General features: G+C 32.0%; 2 protein-coding genes across 2 annotated transcripts in view; one reads left to right on the top strand and one right to left on the bottom strand.

Annotated features, from left to right (window-relative positions):
- The window catches only part of LOC143922798 (uncharacterized), a 289,933-nt gene that overhangs the window by 190,726 nt on the left and 77,499 nt on the right, over positions 1–21,708 (bottom strand). The gene's annotated exons all lie outside the window — the stretch shown is intronic.
- Positions 1–21,708, top strand: part of bma (SCY1-like protein bma) — a 193,453-nt gene that overhangs the window by 140,977 nt on the left and 30,768 nt on the right. The window contains exon 7 of the mRNA XM_077446299.1: positions 10,496–10,641. Coding sequence (XP_077302425.1) covers positions 10,496–10,641 — 146 coding nt within the window. The remainder of the gene's footprint in view (positions 1–10,495; positions 10,642–21,708) is intronic.

Here is a 21,708-nt window from a genome sequence, read left to right as displayed (position 1 = left end):
GAAACATTGTAAATTTGATACAAGCATTATCAGCAGTATACAAAGCAAACACATTAATTAACATCCACAGAGACATCTATGGGTAAATTTGTCATTTGCAGCATTTTTAAACAATTCAGCGAAATTCAGTAAATACATATCAATAAGCATCCACAGAGACATTAATGGTCAAATTTGTAAATTTGCAGCATTTTATACAATTCAGCTAAATTCGAGATTGCTGAAAACTCGAGATCTTGCGAGAAAACGGGTAAGGTTGCCAATTTTTTGGAACCGTTTCAAATGCAAATCAGATAAATTGGCACATTCTTATAAGAAACGATCGACCTGGAGTCATCAATCCTAGGTCTGGCCAGCAGAAACTGGTGGGATTTGAACCCGTGACCACTAGGTTCAAAGCATTATATGCTAACCATTAGTTTATTCTGATGGTATATTATCTCGTTGTTAACTTTCCGATAAATCAAATCGTAACGTTAGTTTTGACTATAGATTTTAAATTAGTATTTTTTCAATGTGTAATCAATCAACAATGAAGATATGCATTTTAATGTGCGTTCACTTGCATTAAATCAGATTAAATATGAAGCATTAAACAAGTCTGACATAGACTTGCTTTGACAAATCTTCTACATATATGTATATATGTACATATATAAAAATGAATGTCTGTCTGTGTGTCTCGTATAGGCTCCTAAACCACAGAACCGATTACGATGGAGCTTTCAGGATTTGTTGTATATAAATCCGGGAAGATTACTGTGAAAAAAAATCCCCCAAAAACGGGGACTGAAACGGGAAAAACGGGAATGAGTGTCATTGCAACGTAGTAATTTCAAATGTACCTGCGTTTTTCCGACATATGGGAACGGGAACGGGAATGGGTATTGGTATTGCAACGCATGCCGGGTTCAGCTTATATACATATGTATTATAAATTCATACATTCACATGTAATGCATTATCACATGAAATACAAATGGCGTACATTCATACATACATGTATTATGTGTACTTTGATTCATGATTGATTTTACCTTTTGGACATCCATTAGGAAACGATCGATCTGGAGTCACAAATCCGACGAAAGGAGTGGGATTTGAACCCGTGACCACTCTGTTCAAAGCATTATATGCTACCCACTAGTATGTTCTGCTGGTTATGTATTGTTAACTGCTGGTTTTAGTCTATTCTGTTGGTTATGTATGTATGTATGTATTCTGTTACTAATATATATAAATACATATGTATAATATGTATAATCGATCTTAAATTGCGAATTTTTCATAGCAATATATCTGAGATAATAGAATAGACACAACGCAATAACGAAAATCACACTCAATCAACAAAGGCAGTACACGTGTGTATGGTATAAATTGGTGTGCAAACAGTCCAACCTATATCCGTGTCACATTTGATGGCTTTCGGATGTGTGACGACTCGTAAAGTTTTCCGAGTGACCCAGTGACCACTTTTCCGGGAATAACAAGGGTATCTCCGGCCAGTAATCGCGTCGTTTCAATGGAAAACTTTTGGGTCTGCGGTGGCGTCACACGAGCACCCTTTACGAGGGGACGAATTAAGATATTGTTTCAACGTGGCCCTTCGCTACTGCCGAGGTGTCCCGTTTCAACCCTTCTGACCCTACTCGACACCCCCCACACCCATTTCCACCCCACCAAATGCCCCCTTCGACCGACCATTCAAGCGGCACAAATTATTTAACAACTATATTCGTATAATATACATACACTAGTATTGTGCCCGTTGAATTCAACAGGTGGCTTCGGAAAGGCACCGATACATGAATCGAAACAAATTTTATGTTATACATAAATATAATGTAAGGTAATTTATAGGCACGCGCACGTGTTAATAGTAATAAGTTGAGTGCGCGCATTACACGCTCGCCGATCCGTCCCGTTCACCCGTTCGAAATGATGAATGAATGTGTGTAGAAGTGTGCATGTGTGTGTACGCTCCCGCGCATCTGACGCTGACGCCACCCGTTCCAACTCGCTCAATATCAGGAAAAAATTGTGAGACGCTCCACTCCCTCCCCCCCCCCCACTTCCTCGCTATCCCGCTCCCCCACTTTCCCTCGTCTCCTGAACACGATCGGTCGTCAAGCCACATCCCTATGCATAACGTATATGTACTGGTATTCTAAAATTTGGTTTTTTGGAAATCTCCTTACTTTTCGACGCGTCCGCCACATACATACATACATACATCGCGTCCGTTTGTATATATGTATATAATTCGTAATACAGCTCGAGTACATATGATACTTTTTTTATATCATCACTATTATCTACGGCCGGCCATTCACAAATTTAGAACCTCCAAATATTCGTAATTTCAACTATTAGAGTCGATGAATAGCAAATAATAAAATTTTCGAATATACATACTAGTAAAATTTTAAAGGAAAAAATATTTGAATAAATAGAGATGATGAATAACAAAATTTATTACATATTAAAAAAAATTACAAAAAAATTAATTTTAGAAATACATTTAAACAAAAATTTATTTAATTGTTCAGCCGCCTGTGTGGAAACTTAAACGGTCGCTCTTTAATTCTATCAGCATTTGTATAAATCATATTAATAAAAAAAAATTAAAATGAAACGTAGTAAAACCTTGTAATTAAACAATTAAAATCCGACGTGGCGAGAGGGTAGTGAAAAGGGAAAAAACGATCGGAACAGTGTGGACAAATGCGGCAAGGTGGACAAATTTTTAAACGTGTCTATCATGATTATTTTTCACCATCCTAATGGCGGATTTGATTTCCACATATATTGATGACCAAACCGAGCAAAATGGCAAAGTTTGAAAACAATCGGAAAAAGTGTGGAAAAGAAACCAAATTTCGTCAGACGAAAAAATTGAAAGTGAAGTAAGAAGAGGCTAGTAAAAAATTAAATGCGTGGGAGTAGTGCAAAAATCTTGCCTAATTGCATTCTATAATGGTTAATAAAATATCTTATCATTATTTTGTATAGAACTAAAATAAAAATAGGAAAATAAATTCACAAAAAAAAATTGGGTTTTTGGATTGTGCTGTAGTGCATTTGCCGCGGTACCTACGTACATATGTATGTACATCCAGAATTGTCTACCCAAAGTATTCTAATGCACGTCCAAATCTAAACACACTGTTCTTAGTTTAAAATTTCAAAAACGTTATATTATAAACGTGAAATAATATATTATGAATACTCGATAAAATATTCGAATATTCGAATTGGAGGCTCTATAATAAATCTCGTATTTATCTCGTGTCAGCACAACGGAGAAACCACGTCGTTTTGAATTTCTGGGTTGTCATGGAAATAGACAGAAAGCAAGACAGCCAGATATTATATATGTATGTATATATATATATATATATATATATATATATATATATATATATATATATATATATACAGGTAAATCGACACTACTTGTTACGAAAGGAACATTGAAAGCCTTATTTAACAAAGGAAGTACATACATACATACGTAGCTATAAAATTGTATCAAAATAAGAATTTCTTCGAAATTCTAGTGTATTCAGTCGACGAGAAAAAGTTATATTTTTTATGTGATTTCTGTAATGAAAATGCTACAATTAATTGTCTAGCAAGGCGCACTGGGGTCTACATGTTAGGCCCTCCTGGTATATATCTATGTAAAATATACACAATACATAACCGATGTTGCTCGGGCTAATTAAGGTTGAAAAAAAACTTGAATTCTTTGAAAACCATTTCACTATTAGATTTATATATATATATATAATCATCATCATCATCATTGGAGCCATTCACCATCCACTGCTGGATGAAGGCTACAACACACTTCCACACGTCTCTGTTTTGAGCAACTCTCATCCACCTCACCGGACACATTTTCCTAATTTCGCCTACCCATCTTCCCTGCGGTCTTCCTTTTACCCTTTTACATTCTCTCGGGTACCATTCTAGCACTTCTTTAGTCCACCTTTACTCCACTCGTCTCTGTTTTCGCAACTCTCCACACATTCCCCTTATTTCTTCTATCTATTTTCCCTGCGGTATTCCTTTTACCCTTTTGCATTCTCTCAGGTACCATTCTGGCACTTATTTTATCTTCTAGCCACTTGGCCCACACATAGTCACTATGTCTACTACCCTGGTCCATACTTCTCACCTACGTATACCGCTTCCCGTATTTCCTCGTTATGCCAAGCATACAACGTTCCAGTGTCGGTTTTAGGGAGAGGGCTGGGTCGGGCAGCGCCCGAGAGCGCCAAATAAGTTAGGGCGCCGCTGTTTGCGTCAAAGGCGCTTTAAATTTTAAAATTAGAGCGCCAAAAGCCATACAAAATTTTAGATTAGAGCGTCAAAGGCGAATTTTTTTTCTAAGGGTGTTAAGAAAAAATTGCCCGAGGGTGCCATTGGGTGTAAGGCCGGCACTGCAACGTTCCATACTTCGTTGAGTACATTGGACTTTGTGTAGCAACTTGGCGTTCAATATCCAAGTTTCACATCCATTCGTCTTCACTGGCAAAATACATCGAAGATCTTTATTTCTTCTTCTATACTACTGGTCATTTCTAAATATATGACGTAACACTACAAATGTGAAACTTTCTTATACAGGTACGAAACTCACAAATTTCAGTGAGAGTTTCATGCAATGTTTTAGTTGGACAGATTTGAATAAAATATAACAGATGAAAATGTTTGCGCAGAACTCGATATATATATATATATATATATATATATATATATATATATATATATATATATATATATATATATATATATATATATATATATATTATACATATGTAGCTTAATTTGATTGATTAATTACGTATGTACGTACATACATACATACATACATATGTAAAAGAGAAAATGAATGAATATTTGCGAAAACGTTTGTTCTTATTAATTAGTGGGTAAAACACATGTTTCGCATCTCAATTTCAAAACCGTATGATTATAATAATACATTTTTATACGCAGTCTCTATTTTCTCGGATAACTCATCGAAAATCAATGTTTGTTTTCCATTAACAAAATATTTTTTTAATAATATTTAATTACTCCTTATATAATCTCCTCCCTTAATAATAATAAAAAATAATAATAATTTTCCGTCAATACACTTTCTAGATTATAAATGGGATGAAGAGATCGTAATATTTTTATCTCATTATAATTTAATCGTAATGAATTTTAAGACTAGTGAGTGGGAAGGAGAAAATGTATTTTCTTTTTTCCTCCTTTTTTATGCGCGTGCTCTTTTTGTTTCAATATTTTGATAGCTTTTGAAAACTTCGGAAATTACGATCTTAAAAATTCAGTATTTATTTTTCTCTCCGGCGAATGGAAAAATCAGAGACGAAGAGATTATGCAAAGAATCTGATGAAAATAAATGGATGTCCAAAAGATAAAAGCTTGTAAAGGCACTCAGGAATTCAAGTACATATAATACATGTATGAATGTACGCTATTTATATTTGAAATGATAATTCATTACATGTACATGTATGAATTTACAATATATTAGTCTGACACAGACTTGTTTAGTTCCCATTTTAAAATCCTTCATATTAAATATAATTTAATGCAAATTCGAATGCACATTGCAGATTGATTTTACTCAATTATACATTTAAAATATACAAATTTAAAATCTATAGTCAAAAATAATGTTACCATTTAATTTATCGGAAAGTCAACAACGAGATATTTTTGATTGAGTTTACTCAATTACACATTTAAAATATACAAATTTAAAATATATAGTCAAAAATAATGTTACCATTTAATTTATCGGAAAGTCAACAACGAGATATTGTTGATTGATTTTACTCAATTACACATTTAAAATATACAAATTTAAAATCTATAGTCAAAACTAATGTTACCATTTAATTTATCGGAAAGTCAACAACGAGATATTATAGATTGTTTTTACTCAATTATATGTACATTTAAAATATACAAATTTTAAATCTATAGTCAAAACTAACGTTACGATTTGATTTATTGGAAAGTCAACAACGAGATAATATACCATCAGAATAGATTAGTGGTTAGCATATAATGCTTTGAACCTAGTGGTCACGGGTTCAATTCCCACCGGTTTCTGCTGGCCAGACCTTGGATTGGTGACTCCAGGTCGATCGATTCCTATAAGAGTGTGCCAATTTATCTGATTTTCATTGACACGGTTCCAAAAACTTGGCAACCTTACCCATTTTCTCGAAAACTTTCGAGTTTTAATCGATCTAGAATTTCGCTAAATTGTATAAAATGCTGCAAATGTACAAATTTGACCATAAATATCTCTGTGGATGCTTATTGATATGTATTTACTGAATTTTGCTAAATTGTTTAAAAATGCTGCAAATGTACAAATTTAAACATAGATGTCTCTGTGGATGTCAATTGATGTGTTTGCTTTGTATAATGTTGATAATTCTTGTATGAAATTCACAATGTTTCTGGTCAGGACGGCGCATTAGGGTTACCTGTTAGGCATTCCTGGTATAAATTAAAAAGATAAAAATAAAATAAAAAGTGAAACTTCTTTAGCGAAATATGGTTACGAAAATGGAGTGAGGAAAGGTCCCCCCTTTAAATTTCAACTCACCATATTGTTTCATTCGAATTACTGTATCACAATCTCGCATAAGCTCGCCAAAATTGATCAGCCCATTGAAACGATTTATCTCCCATATTGCATGCACACACAATATGGACGTCTAGCCTATTATATATGAAATTACGTAGCAGGTAGCAAGTACATATTTCAAAGACTCAATAGGATAAAATAATATTGCTCTTAATAATAATTTTTAATAAGTGAAAATATGTATTATTTGTACATTATGTGTTGATCGGCGTTTATATAAATTTTCTCTTGGATGCCATTAGAGAAGAGAAGATAATGGACCAAGTTTGGTACCTAATTTCGAGCAGATAAAATAGCATAGAATAGTCTTGCAATATCCGCACAAGTGCAATTGTGTGACAGTTTCTAATTAGTTTGGAAAATCGTTCAGATTGCTTCCGCAAAAGCCGTAGTCATTGGAGATGTGCAATTTTCTTCTTCAATATTACTGTATATATAATATATCATCAACTATTATAATTTATATGATAACTACATATTTAAAACCATCAAATATAAAGATTATGCTTTTTCAATATGTAAATCAGCAACTTAATAGACGCGTGTTCATTTATGTAAATTAAAAATAACGAATTACATACATGCGAAAATGTATTCATCTATTATTCAAAATTTAAATTTAACTGATTGTGAATAAACATGTGGAATTTTCCGAATTGATGCATTCTCTTTAACGAAATGTAATGTATGTATAAAGTCAAGAGCGTGTTTGTTTTGTGCTCGTACATACGAGTATGCTTGTTCGGCCTAAAATCAAATAATAATTCCTCATTTCAAGCACAACACGAATTTAATAAATTAATTCATCACACTTAAACTTCATTGTAAACTCAATAATTCAATGTATTTATTTATTTAGGTAATAACAGTCATATACAATTATTTAATAAAACACATATAAACAAACAGACCCAAATTACCATTAATTTTAACAATCTTATGAATAAACGGCAGTCGAAATTAAACAATATACAATATTAATATACAATATACAATATGAATATACGATATTAATATACAATATTAATATACAATATTAATATACAATATTAATATAGAATATACAATATTAATATAATATATAATATTAAACAATATACAGTCGAAATTAACAATATACTTATCGAATATATCAAATTATTAAAACATCAATTTCAACACATGTATGTACATACGTACATTTACCAAAACCATATTTGTTTTTATATCTTAAAATCGTATTGTAGCATATGCTAAAAGGAGCCGCCGTTATAATTGGTTTTCAAGGATTATCTCCAGGCCTAAGTGCTGTTGGCTAACAATGGAGACCCCCGAATGGACTTAGTGGTTGGTAACAGCATTCGGTCACTTTTGTCGCGGTCAGAATTGACAGCGCGAAAGCGCGGGACTGCGTGCCGAGACTGTGGGACTGCATATCTAGTACGTGACTATAACAATAGGTAAACAAACGTGTCGAGTAAGATGAAATGAGCGACCTGCCCTTTATAAGCAGGCACTTAGGCGATACCAAGGCATTCATTTAGAGCAATAAATGCTGTGAAGCGACTTTGACCTTTTATTTGGATCCCCTACTCACCCCTTACTCAACAATATTATGTATGTATAATATTTCTACAATCCCATTTTAATGTAGAAGTTTGAGGAATACATAAAAACAAATATGGTTTTGGTAAATATTTATTTTTATCACTTTATCGTTACATATGTATGTATGTATATCCGAAATAAGCTTTCATCGTTTCCAATTTAACCCAATCTATTATTAAACCGTGAATCACCTATTCCAAAAATAACAGTATAAAAATAATTACAATTCCAGATAATCCTTAGATTATGTTTCGTCGATTTGACTTACTAACTCATCTGCCAATAAATAACGTTGGATATTTATCCTGCAAACAATTCTATATTGTATATGTGATCCGAAAATACATGAAACGCTCATTCAATATTGTATCCAATTATGTTACATATGTATGTATGTATGCACATGCAAATGCACATACACTGACGTGTTTTTGGATCAATTATTTTATGCATATGTGAACATCGTTAATCTTTATTGTATCTGAGAGTTTGATTTGTAGCCTTCTACGATTGCACGATTTACCTATAGAATATTTTTAGATTTTTATTTAACAAAACCAATTTTAAGTCTGTATAATTAGTATATGTATATAAATATGTTTAAAAAAGTTTACCGCCATATATGAAAATTGGACATTAACTTGATAAATTAAATTAAAATAATATATAGAATTCATTTCGGTTCATAACATGCCTTAAATGCAATCTATCAATATTAGAATGTAAAATTTCAATTTTAAATAAAGATAGTGATTTCATGAGATTAAATGCAATTTTCATTTATGAAAATGGGATAACAGTTTGTTCGTGTTAAATACAGATTTTTTTCTTGAAACGTTTCGAAAATATTGTCATTCAAAATATTTAATACCAACTGAAAAGAATGTAATTAAAAAATTTATAAATACTGACTTAAGAGAACCGAGCATGCTGTCGCATTCGTTCAATATGTTGTAACATTGAAAGGATGTAAAATTATTTCTTTATTTTTTTTTAAATTATTTATTATTTAACTATATAATATTATTATGAAATATAATTCAATGCAAGGATATTCAATATAAATATAATTATTAATAAAATAATAATATAATATAATTATTATTAAAATATAATTCAATGCAATAATATTACTGTTTGTTTTGATGTAAAATAATAATAATAATAATTTCTTTATTTTTTTTTTTATTATTACTTATTTAACTACATATATATTATTACAATAAAATTCAATGCAAGGTCTTTAATAATATTACTGTAAGCTTTGCTGTCCATAACATGACTTTGACAATTACATTTACTGTCTAAAAAGTATGAATTTCCATTAATAAAAAATACTACTTTTTTTACCCGGCTTTGCCCGGTATTTGTAATATAAAAAACTTAAACATGGCGATGCTTATAGTGAATATTCATTTGTTTTTTTATTAAATTTATTTCAATCGATAAAAATATATATCGAATCAAAACCATGTTGAATCGTCGTCATAGAAAATTTGGTTTATTTTCGATATTACCAACAAACCTTACATACTTATATACATAGTTACAAAGTCTCTTTAGAAATTATATATTAGATGTACGTATTCCATAAATAAATTAATAATATTTTATGTTTAAATTTTGCTAATGTAAATATTTCATAATACGAAACACGAACTCAAAACTAATTAAAAATTTAAGTCAAATTCTACCGACCGAAATAATTTTCATCATCGTATGTATATGTATACATATATATTTAGGTATTACATTTAAAATACTTCATATTTCATTCAAATTGTCAAGCTGGTCTGTGAGTTCGAATGAAGTACATAAATACAAACGAATTTTAGTTACTCGACGGAAATGCCAACTTTTCATTTTCCATGCTAATTCAAGGGTCTATTAGTTTCGACCATAACCACTAACCATAGTTTCAGGTAGTTTGTTCTAAGCTAAAGTATACAAATCATTAGGAAAACATTCCATCGCCATTAAACTTGCCGTTCGCCGACGGTTATTTCGACCGAATTTAATCAGCACTAATTAAGAGAGAACAGCTAGAGATTAGTTCATGCAACCGATATATTAATATACATATGTATGTATTTAATATACACAAATTATTATATTATATATGATGTATTATTATGTATAAAAGTAGAGCAATTGAAATGAGATTCAAGATAAAGTGTAGAAAGATTATTTATAGGAGTATTATTGTATTTTTGTTTCAGCTCCAGAAGTTCAGCAGTCATCAGTTTACAGCGTACTCTCTGACATGTACTCCTTGGGAATGACCATCTGTGCCGTTTTCAATAACGGAAGGCCACTCATCCAGGCTAACTATTCTTCATCCAATTACGCCAAGCAGATGGAGTTTGTGAGTCTTGATTTTGCATTTTCTTTATAATTATAAACTGTGATTTGTTTCAGCATATGTACATATGTATGCATGTACGTGTTGGTATAGATTTACTCTATTAATATTTCAATCTAAATTGATCTCGAGATGCAATTTTTTTAGGGCTCAATGAAAGCTTCATTATACATATGTATATGTACTAGTGTTGTACCCGATGAAATAACATCGCATGGGATCCGCACGTGGTCGAATTTTTTTCAAATACCTTTTAAATATATTGAATTTAATATTTATATTTAATTGTTTGATATGAAAAAAATCGTAAAATCTACCTACCTACCTATGTACATATATGTATATAAAAAATATAAAACACCAATAGAAAAAAATAATTAAGTAAATAATTTGGTAGCAAACAGTATATATAGAAGTTTTTTCTGTTATTATATTCTTATGCGTTTTGGCAGTGGTTTAGCTGTGACGTACATACATATGTATGTCGTATCTAAACGACTATTATAGTATGGCGAGCGTTATCTCAGACAGACAGAATAGAGATATTATGTATATTATGTAAATATTCTATTTTTATTTCATCTATGTATGTGGAATAATTAAAAAAAATTCGGATGTGACCAACCCATGACTTTATCTATGTATTCGAGGAATATAAGGTCACAAAAAAAAATCGATATTGAACCGTACAGACACATTCACACATACCGGCAGCATTATGTAATACTAATAACTATGACAGCATTTTCGATACGAATGTATGGAAATGTATGGAAACTTGCACAAGACAAAAGTTCTACTTCCGGCTGTCGGCTTTTGTTCAATTTTTTTTTTATTACTTAAAATCACTATCAGTATTATACACATTAATTATCAAAAAAATAAAATAATTTAAAAAGTCAAAATAAAGTAATGAAATATTGTTTTAAAAAAAATACTACTTCCGGTTTACGAATTCTGACCAAAACCTTATCAGCTCTAAGTTAGTACATATAAAATACAAATATAAATTTTCAGCATGATACGTTCAGGGGTGTGGACAGAATAGTGGCCACAACATTTTTGACCTTTCTAAGAGGAAAAAATCCCACTTCCGGTTTATTAAATTTAGTGATTTTTTATTTATTTTCATCTTAATTATTTTCGTGAAGAGCACATATGTTTAAGATAGTGAAAGAAAAATCGAACAAGAGTAAACTGCCGCTTCCAGTTGACGGACGCTTACCAAATTTTATAGATAATTTGGTAGTAAGGTTAAACTTCTAAATTTGAAATTTCAGTTAAATAAATTAAAAGGTTTCCGAGAAAAGCATAAAAAATCTCGATTCTCTAGAGTAAAAGTACTACTTCCGGTTCAAGTAAAAATATTCAAAAAATATTAAGTTATAAAATATATAATTTCTATAACAGGTAAAAAAATTCAGTCCGATTCAGTAAGCGGTTTGGGAGATAATTGAATTCAAAAACTTAAAAAAAAGGACACCTATAAGGGGAGTTACCATTTCCGGTCAACTCAAAAATTTGAAAAAAAATTACATCATATTGATAAGAATTTCAGTAACTGATACTAAGTTACAGTTCGATAGGACTAACGGTGTTCAAAATATACACACACATTTTTTCTGTGAGTTCGAATTTTCGCATGATCACAAAACTTCATTTATTGTTACTACGTACATAGATAAAGTAACAATTGAAATTATATCTCGATACTTACGGTGAGAACCACTCTTGATATATATTTAATTAAAACTGAAGGCTTTAAAAAATTGAACAACACGATACGTAAATAAATTAATGGATATTTATTTATTTACTGAAAATTGAAACGTACCTTATTATATTACGAAATTCAAATTAGGCCATACATGTTAATTACAGGCTACCCAGATATACATATGTATATACGTCTCTCGTTGTTGAAAATTCATCTCGTATCTCGTCTCATATGTTCCGTATGGTGAATAAAGATCAGCTGATCAAAATCGAAAGGAAAATATTATTTTTCGTGGAAAAGAAAGTAGGAAGTAGGAAATAAGACAAATTGGGATAATTATGAATGGGTTAAAAAATATTTGAATTTCATTAAATGATTGATAGGATCTATTTATGTGGTATCCCGACAAAACCGCGCGGGACAACATGTTACTTGTTTGTATATTTATTTTCTTGTTTATATCTGTTTATGCATTTGTATATGCGTTGCGCGATTTTGTCGCCGTAAATATTTAGTGGGACGGTGCTTCGAGTGAATACTGATTCTGAAGAATCAATACGTGATTTTGTCCACTCAAGTCGATAAAATCGAATTCAGACAAAAGAAACTCGACCTGGATTACATATTTATATACTTGCTATCTATTCCTGACACCGGAAGACATTTCGTTCGTAAACAAATCCTCTACTGACAGAACTACGCAGACTTGATATTATTTTAAAGTTAATCAAAACTGTTCGCTCGGTATGTGGATTGTTCGATTGGTGTCTTCAATTTGTCACTTGGGCAGTGGGACAACTACCAAAGAAATATAATTGACAAAAAGTATTCTTTAACCCTTTGAGTGCTGACGTCTTTTCTGTTGAAAGCCCGCCACTTTGAAAATCTCGCCAATATTTCCGACTAGAATTATTTAAAAATCCAATAGAAAGCAGGTATAAAAATTGTATTTAATCCAAACAAACCCTAGATAACTACCGCCGAGCATTTCGAGTTTTGTAAAGGTGTGTTTAGACTCTCTAATATATCTTGCAACAATCTAATATATAATTTGGAAAGAGACTTTGTATATATGTATGTATCCTTGGTACATTCGTTCGTAGATCCGTGACGTCATCGAACAAATTATTCGATTTTTTTTTCGATTCATAGGTGAAGCCCTAGAAGGCAAAGGCTCAGGGGGGACGCCGAGGGCGAAGCTCTAGGTGGCAAAAACTCAGGGGGCACCGAGGGTGAAGCCCTAGAAGGCAAAGGCTCAGGGGGCGCTGAGGGTGAAGCCATTGACGGCAAAAGGCTCAGAGAGCGCCGAGGGTGAAGCCCTAAAAGGCAAAAAAAAAATTAAAAAACAATTATTTTTTTTTTAATAAAATTTTTACTATTAGATTAGTCATGTTTAAGCGGTTTATATTACAAATACCGAGCGAAACTGGGTAATACAGCTAGTATAAAATAAACAAAAGAAGTATATTAATGAGTTTCTTTTCTTTTATAATTATAATTCTTTTGCGCGATCGCAATGTGCGCAATAATCCATTTACCCGTCATTTCGGGTTCGGTGATTATTCGGGAAAAAGCGATCTCACGCACGTCACTAAAATCTGGCACCCAAATACTAAATCAACCACGTGAAATATTGTACTAACGAGAACTCGAGCGCCAGATATTCCGTATTCACGATTTTTGTGGCAATGATTGTCACGAGATCGCTTTTTGCGGAATAATCCGTTTACCATCATTTCGTATGTGGTGTGTTCATTGTTTTTGTGCACTGGCAACATTGTCTTGCGTTTGACGTTTGATAGACTGCGCTTGAGCTTATCTACCAGATATTTAATACGCGTAAATACTAGGGTTGCCAGATTTCCTCCAAGTCAAACCGGGACCCCCCCCCCCCCATCCAAAAGAATTAAACACTATTCTTAGATAACTTAGTTTTTTCCTCTCCCCGAGATTTTGCTTCACTTGGACTGCCATGTAGCTTCTACTTAATATTTAATTTATATTAAATAAGAAACATCAATTTGTATATTTTTATTATATTTGGCCTTCTGTAAGACTACTTTATTTTTAAGTACATTATCATACATTTGGTAACAATTGAAATCATATTTTTCAATTCACTGTAGAATCCTATAGAAACATCTATAGAAAGTTTATTTCTTTCATCAGTCCATTGAATCTCCATTAACAAGAATATTCTCTCTGCGTTATCATTATGCCCTGGAATTGTGAAAAGATACTCGCACTTGCGATATAAATCTTTATATTGTTCAGGAAATCCCATTTTTTTTTGCGAAAATATAACTCATTTTTCCATTCCAATTTGGAGATTGTAATTCTTTTTTTAATATATTTTTAATGAAAGAAATTAAACAAATATATGTCATTTTTTATTATATTTTTCGTATTTCAAATATTGAACTGTTTTTTCAATATCTAGCCATCCTAGTATTTTTCCCAAGCTCATCCATGAAAATACATAATATATTTTTTATATTGTATTGTCCAATGTTTCAAATAATCTGTCAATGTTTCATAAAACTATGCTTCTTATTTATTAAACCCATCAATTTGTTCTTTGGAAATTGCTTAAAAGTATGCATAATAAAAAATTGAAAACTGTGACTTTTGGGCGTCCCGAAAGGTTCGTTCGGGCAACTGGGACATGAGGCCCGATTAATCAGTGACAATCCCGATTAATCGGGACGCCTGGCAACCCTGGAAAATACATGAATGTATGTATTTACTTTTTAGTTATTCCTGTTTCGTTACCAATAATTCAATAAATTGTAACTAAAATCGCTCAAGTTGTAGTCGGAGTTGGAATCGGGGTCAAATCATCATAAATTAAAGTCGGAGTCGGAGTTGGTAAATTTTGTAGCGACTCCACAGTCGTTGAATACATACACATATATGAATGTATGTATGTACATAGGTGCTAACATATTTACATAATATTCATAAATTTTGTCTACTAAAGGCGACAAAAACAAATTCTGGCGAAAGACGGTCGATCTGGATTACTTATGTATTCCCGACAACGGAACACTTTATCCAAGATATGTACATAATTCGTTCATAAATTAACCCTCCACTAGTTGAACTATGATTAAGACTTCTAATTTAATGTAAGTCTTAGCCATCAAGTTGAACCTGTAGATGTTCGATTTGTGCCTTGGAGTGGGACACCCATCAAAGAAGTATCTTTGACAAAAAATTTTTTCAACCAAATCAGAAAATACCCTTTGACTGCTACAACATCGATAAATCGTTGTTTTGAAATCGGCGAAGATTGCTACGACGATCGTTGTTGTCGTCATTAATTGTCGTATCTCAATACTTTCTTTGAGCCGCCAGCGCATCAGTGGCACGAAACATTTTTTTATATACGTATTTATATTTATTTTTCAATCAAGCTTTATAAATATTTATCAATTTTTTAAATAAAAGCTCTTCAATTTCGGGTTCATCATCAAAGTAAATTTCGGGTTCGTTGTCAATGTCATATAAGGAGTTATTACTTGGGAATTGATTATTGTCGATAAATTAATTTTCAGAATCAGTAGAGCTGCTGATTTGTCGAGTTCCTCGGCGAGGAGCTATTATTTCGCTTTCATCACTTTCACTGTCCGATATCATTTTGCAGAGTTAAAATAAATGGCAAAAAACAATAGAAATCCGCTTTCAATGATATAGGTCACGAGACGTCACGAATTCGTGCAATCAATCAAATGCAACTGAAATGCATACAAAATGTGTATGATACATGTTGAAAAATTATTTGATTATTAGAAACTTCGCATCCTTGTGTGTCTCGCTCATACGTACACAATTAAAACCAAGAAAGAAAGAGAGAAAGACCGCTACCTGTTTCGAATATATCGCATGTTGTAAGGATACATCGATGTCTAAAAATAGATTATTGAAAAAAATAAAGCGTCGGAAAACAATCGTCAAAACTTATTTAGTGTATATATGTAGGTATCTCTTTCGCACGCACGCATGTAAAAGCAAGACGGAAAGAGAGAGCATGAGTCCACAACTGCTTCTTAAAAATGTATATAAAGTATTATAAAAATTACGAGCGTTCGGCGAAGTAAGTATGTAAAAAAAATATTATATTTTTTTTTTTCAAAATAATTACAAATGTTAGCATTTTTCGCTTGGACATTGAAAAACCTCGTAGCAGCCAAAGGGTTAATCATTATTTAAATATAAATAATACACACACACACACACACACATCCCTCGATTTAAATTTTAACGCGGTTCTGATTTGGCCCGACTTACATATTTGTATTATTTTTTAATTATAATCTTACACAATTAAAAATTAAGAAGCAAGAAATGAGACAATTTGGGAATGGAATGAGTGATGGCTCAACTGTAAATGGCATATGGCATATACGGCCAAAATAAATAAATGCTTTCAAAAAAAGGATTGAAAGTGAGCTGCAATTGCACTAAATATTTAACAGGATCTGTGAATGAAGAAATTTTGTAAACAGTCACTTGAATAGAGTTTTAAGTCTGCGAAGAAACTGTAAACAACACCGAATATTTTCTGTCCACTGAAGGCGATAGAATCGATTTCAGTCAAAATAAATTCGATCTGGATTACATTCGTGTCTACTTATCATCTATCCCTGACATCCGAAGATTTTTTCTGAAGACATTTCGTCCATAAACAAACGCTCTTCTTATTGAGCTGTCGCTAGGGCTACTAATATTTTAACGTTAGTCACAGCCGACTGCTCAGTAAATAGATTGTTCGAATTTTACCCCACGTTTGAGCAACGGGACAACCACCAAAGAAGTATCCTCGACATAAACTATTCTCTAACCAATTCAGCAAACTCGTTATTTCATTGTGTACACGGAAATCGCAATGAGAAGAAAAGAGATGTCGGAGAAAGACGAAAACCGCTGCCTCCTGAAGCAATGTGAAAGCAGTAAGCCGCAATTCATGGGGTCACACCCTGAATAAAAGATCATCATGTATCTCAAAATCGAGGTTTGCTTCGTCGTTTTTGAAACGAAAAATTATTGTTAAAAAAATCATTCGGTCTCCAATTCCGTTTGTCCATGTTTTTTTTCCGGAGCAGGACACTGATCACATTTTACTATCCTGTTCTGGAATACAGACTGAGAGGAGGTCTGTATTGTTCAGCGACACAAGTTCTTTTATTGGTTCTTTGCATCACTAGAATTTGTTAAGGAATGAGTTTAGAGCTTTCGAAAAGTTCGATGAATGTTCCCCCAGATGCTACTACTTCACTTAATTCATATTGTTCTGCGAATGTGTTGTTTAGGTGTGTGTATGCATTTTTGGATCCATTTATGTATGTATGGGTTCCACGACATAAGGTCCAATGATATAAGATCCAACGACAAGGACACCACGAAAGAAGATCCACCCGATAGAATGCCTACCTGATAAGTGATCCAGATGTATGTATGTATGTATGTATGTGTGTGCCTATGTGTATACCTACGTTACAGTTGAAGTATATCTTCCAGTTGTAACATATTTTGACTAGTTGGAATATATTCCGTTTAACCCAAGTAAGTTGATTCACATCGCAAATTATATCCCAACTGGTCAAAATATATATTCAACTAAAAAACAGTTCAACTATAAGTTGGTACCAGGCTAGAAGATTTTCGTGAAAATGTCACACCATGAGTAAATTGAGTTGGAAAGTCACATTTTTCGTTTTCAACACATTCTTAGAGTGACCGTAATACTGTACTCATTTCCTTTATTCGTAATACCTAGCAAATATCAACACATTATTGAATTCTAAAGCATTCGTAAAAACATCAAAGCTGTCAAAACTCAATTGTTATATTACAACCGGCGCACAATGTTGAAAGTGTATTTGCGCTTTGAATTTGAAATTATATTTGGCACTCGAGTTCTCGTTAGTATGATAGCTATCGTTAGTGTGATGGACTTTTCGGCTGCCAGATTTTCGGTTATAGAGATTTTAGTGACTTTTGGGCGAGCGCCTTGTGACCAATAATCACCGAACCATGTAAATATATTAATGAAATCGAGAAATTTTTACATTGAACCAATTACACTGAGCAACAAAAAGATTACCCGAGCGAAGACTAGATACAATTTACTAAATTTGACCCACTATATTCGAAAATGATAGACTTTTCCTGGTTACCTCTCGTTTATGAGATTTGAGCGTTAAAAAAAGTGTGCAATTTTTACAGATATTGGCTTTTGCAATCCTTAACTCTAAATCTTGTATGGCTGTGCCAAAGTGAGTATTAAAATAAATCGTATGTAAAATGTATTTTCTATTGATTGTGATTTTCTAATTTAGAATTTAGTCTAGATTTAATCTAGAATTACCACTAGAAACCAAGCCAATACATTCGGATTTATAGTTTGATCATTTACGTTTTTATGCTCATTAAACTGGATAAATGTAGCTAGCAAAGTTTTACAAAGTCCCGATTTTTATAAAAGCAATGCAATTTTAATACTGCAAAATCTAAAAACACTACTAATTTAAGTATATTTTGAAAAATGCTAAATGAACGTTGCATAATAGCAAGTACATATGTATGTATATTGAAAACGGAAACGGAATTTTGAAATGTAGGCTTAGATAGAATACGAAGCAGAACAGAAGCAGATTCTGTTTGATTACGATATTTGCGATGAAAATATTATCGATCCAAAAGCAAACTTTTATTATAAACTAGTGGTTTTACCCAGCTTCGCTCGGTATTTGTAAAATAAACCGCCTGAACATGACATCTAATAGTAAACATTTTATTAAATTTATTTGAATAATTTTATTTTATCTAAATTTATTTGAATACTCATTTGTTTTTTTTTATTAAATTGACTGTCACGAACAAAAAAAAACATATATACTGTCTCTTTCGAAATTATATGTATACCAGAATCCAGCGCCTGCGCCCCCTAGGGCTTCACCCTGGTGCCTTTACCCCTGGGAACTTTGAATCCTTTGAATAAAAAAAATAGAATCGGGGCCTATGAATCGAAAAAAAAAATCGACTTTGTCGTCTATGAACCAACGAACGAAGGTTACATACATACAAAGTCTCTTTCCAAATTATATATTAGACGTCACAATTTCAGCAATAAGTGACAGATTTCAAATACTAGAGACATGTGATAATTATCTAATTATTTACATATAATTTATCAATTTTATAATTTATTATAAATTAATTTCAAATCGCGTAATATTTTTTTTTTTATTAAATTCATATAATTTTCCTGGTTTTGAGGAACATACATAATTCTCTGTAATTCTATAAATAATGTTAGGTATTTTTAAAAATGCCAATAGTGTATATTTATTACATATTTTCAATTTATATTGATTATTCAAACGTTTGTATTTTTAATATATAAATTATTTGTATTCCACCAATTTCTTTATTGAATAAATATCATTATATAACTAAATAAAACCTCTTAAAAATGTCACATGATGAAGACGTTTTCAATATACATATGTATGTACATATGTACATACATACATATGTTATGAAATATATATTATATATTTCACATATTTTAAATATCATTATCGTAAAATGTCACATGATGAATTTGTATTAAATATTCTGAAGACATACTAAAAAAAAAAATATTTCGATATTTGAAATATCAGCTACGTTTTGAAAGTACTGCTTATAAAAAAATTGGTGCAAATAATATATTGCGAATTAATTTTACATTGAATTTATTTTGAAATGTGCCCGGGGTTGCATACAAAAAAATTACCGTGTAATTTCATTTATTGATATTTTTTGTATGAAAATATTTAGAAAAATTAGGAAGGGGAGATTGGTCACTGATTCTTTGTCCATGTTCTTATTACCATGACTATATTTTGTGGCTGGTCCTGATATATGCTGGTAGATGGGTTTTATAAGGAATAAGACGTTTAGAGCTTTTGAAACATTCTAGTACTTTGGGAAGTTACGTTCCCACGGAAGCTATTGTCGTATTGTTAATCCCGTTAAAGACTTAGTGAACGTTTATTTTTTATTTTTATTTAGACTTGTACATATTGTGCATAAATCAAATTCAGATATTTGTGACAGCGGATAAGATGATTTTTGCCAATTTGATGGAGGAACCGTTTCAACAATGACATCAGATAAATTGGAAAACTCCGATAAGAGATGATCGACTTGCAGTCACAAATATCCAAATCTGACCAGCAGTATTAAATATTAGCATGAGATCGAACCCGGTAACCTCTCGGTGCTAAACATAAACGCAACCACCGAGCCACACTGCTGGTTAATGGATTACTTATCATCTATTCCTGACATCGGAACATCTTTTTTCGAAAATATTTCGTCCGGAAACAAACACTATTAGCTCATCTGGATGCGGTGCATCCGCTCTAAAATCGCCAGACAAATTGAACGACAGATTAACGGACGGCTGCTTTAGTTGGATCTTTCAGGCGAGTTTAATAAGACAAGATTCGATAAGTTCCGAATCTTGCCTTATTTAACTGGCCAGAAAGATCCAACTCAATTTTAGTAATTGCATATGTGCACATCGAAAGGTTACTCGTCATCTGATGTGCAATCTATCATTCGAGAAAACGAGAATTACGTTTAAAGCTGCCGTTCTGTTAATCTGTCGTTCGTTTGTCTGGTGATTTTAGAGCGGATGCACCAAACCCAGCTCATCTATGACCGTAACTATTTACTAATTTAATGCAAGTAACGGACACTGCCTGAGCTAATAGATTGTTCGATTTGTGCCATCCATTTAGGCAGCGAGGCAACCACCGGAGAAGTATCCTTATCAATCCATCAAGCACATTATTTTTTACACCTTATTTCAAGGTGTCGTATCAAGAACCCAAACCCAACCGAGTGCATATGAGCTATCGGAAAATTCATTGAATGTAAAACTTTCTTTATATGTACATATGTACATACATATCTTTTTTATTTTATACAGGTAAAAACCCATTTCAGTATATTGTATAATATAAAGAATAATGTCAAAATAAAACAGTATCAATAGATAAAAATAATATATGACAAAAAAAATAGTAAAAACATAATATGTAGATAAAATAAAATAAGAGGACACTAATAAAACGATATTCTGAATACATTTAATAAACTGACCAAAGATTAAAATTTTGGTTTTCAAACGTCAATTTACTATCAAAAAGTACACCAAGATCACGAATCATATAAACTCGATTTAGAACAATCTCGTCCATTGAATATTGAAAACATGAAAAGTTTCGTTATTTACGTACGATTATTTTTAGACCACCAAAACTTTTTGCATGGAAAAATGATCGTCATATGTTATA

The sequence above is a fragment of the Arctopsyche grandis genome, chromosome 2 (assembly GCF_051622035.1).
Source record: "Arctopsyche grandis isolate Sample6627 chromosome 2, ASM5162203v2, whole genome shotgun sequence".
Taxonomy (NCBI): domain Eukaryota; kingdom Metazoa; phylum Arthropoda; class Insecta; order Trichoptera; family Hydropsychidae; genus Arctopsyche; species Arctopsyche grandis.
The sequence above is the reverse complement of the archived record's forward strand: the minus strand, read 5'-3'. Positions and strand labels throughout refer to the sequence as shown.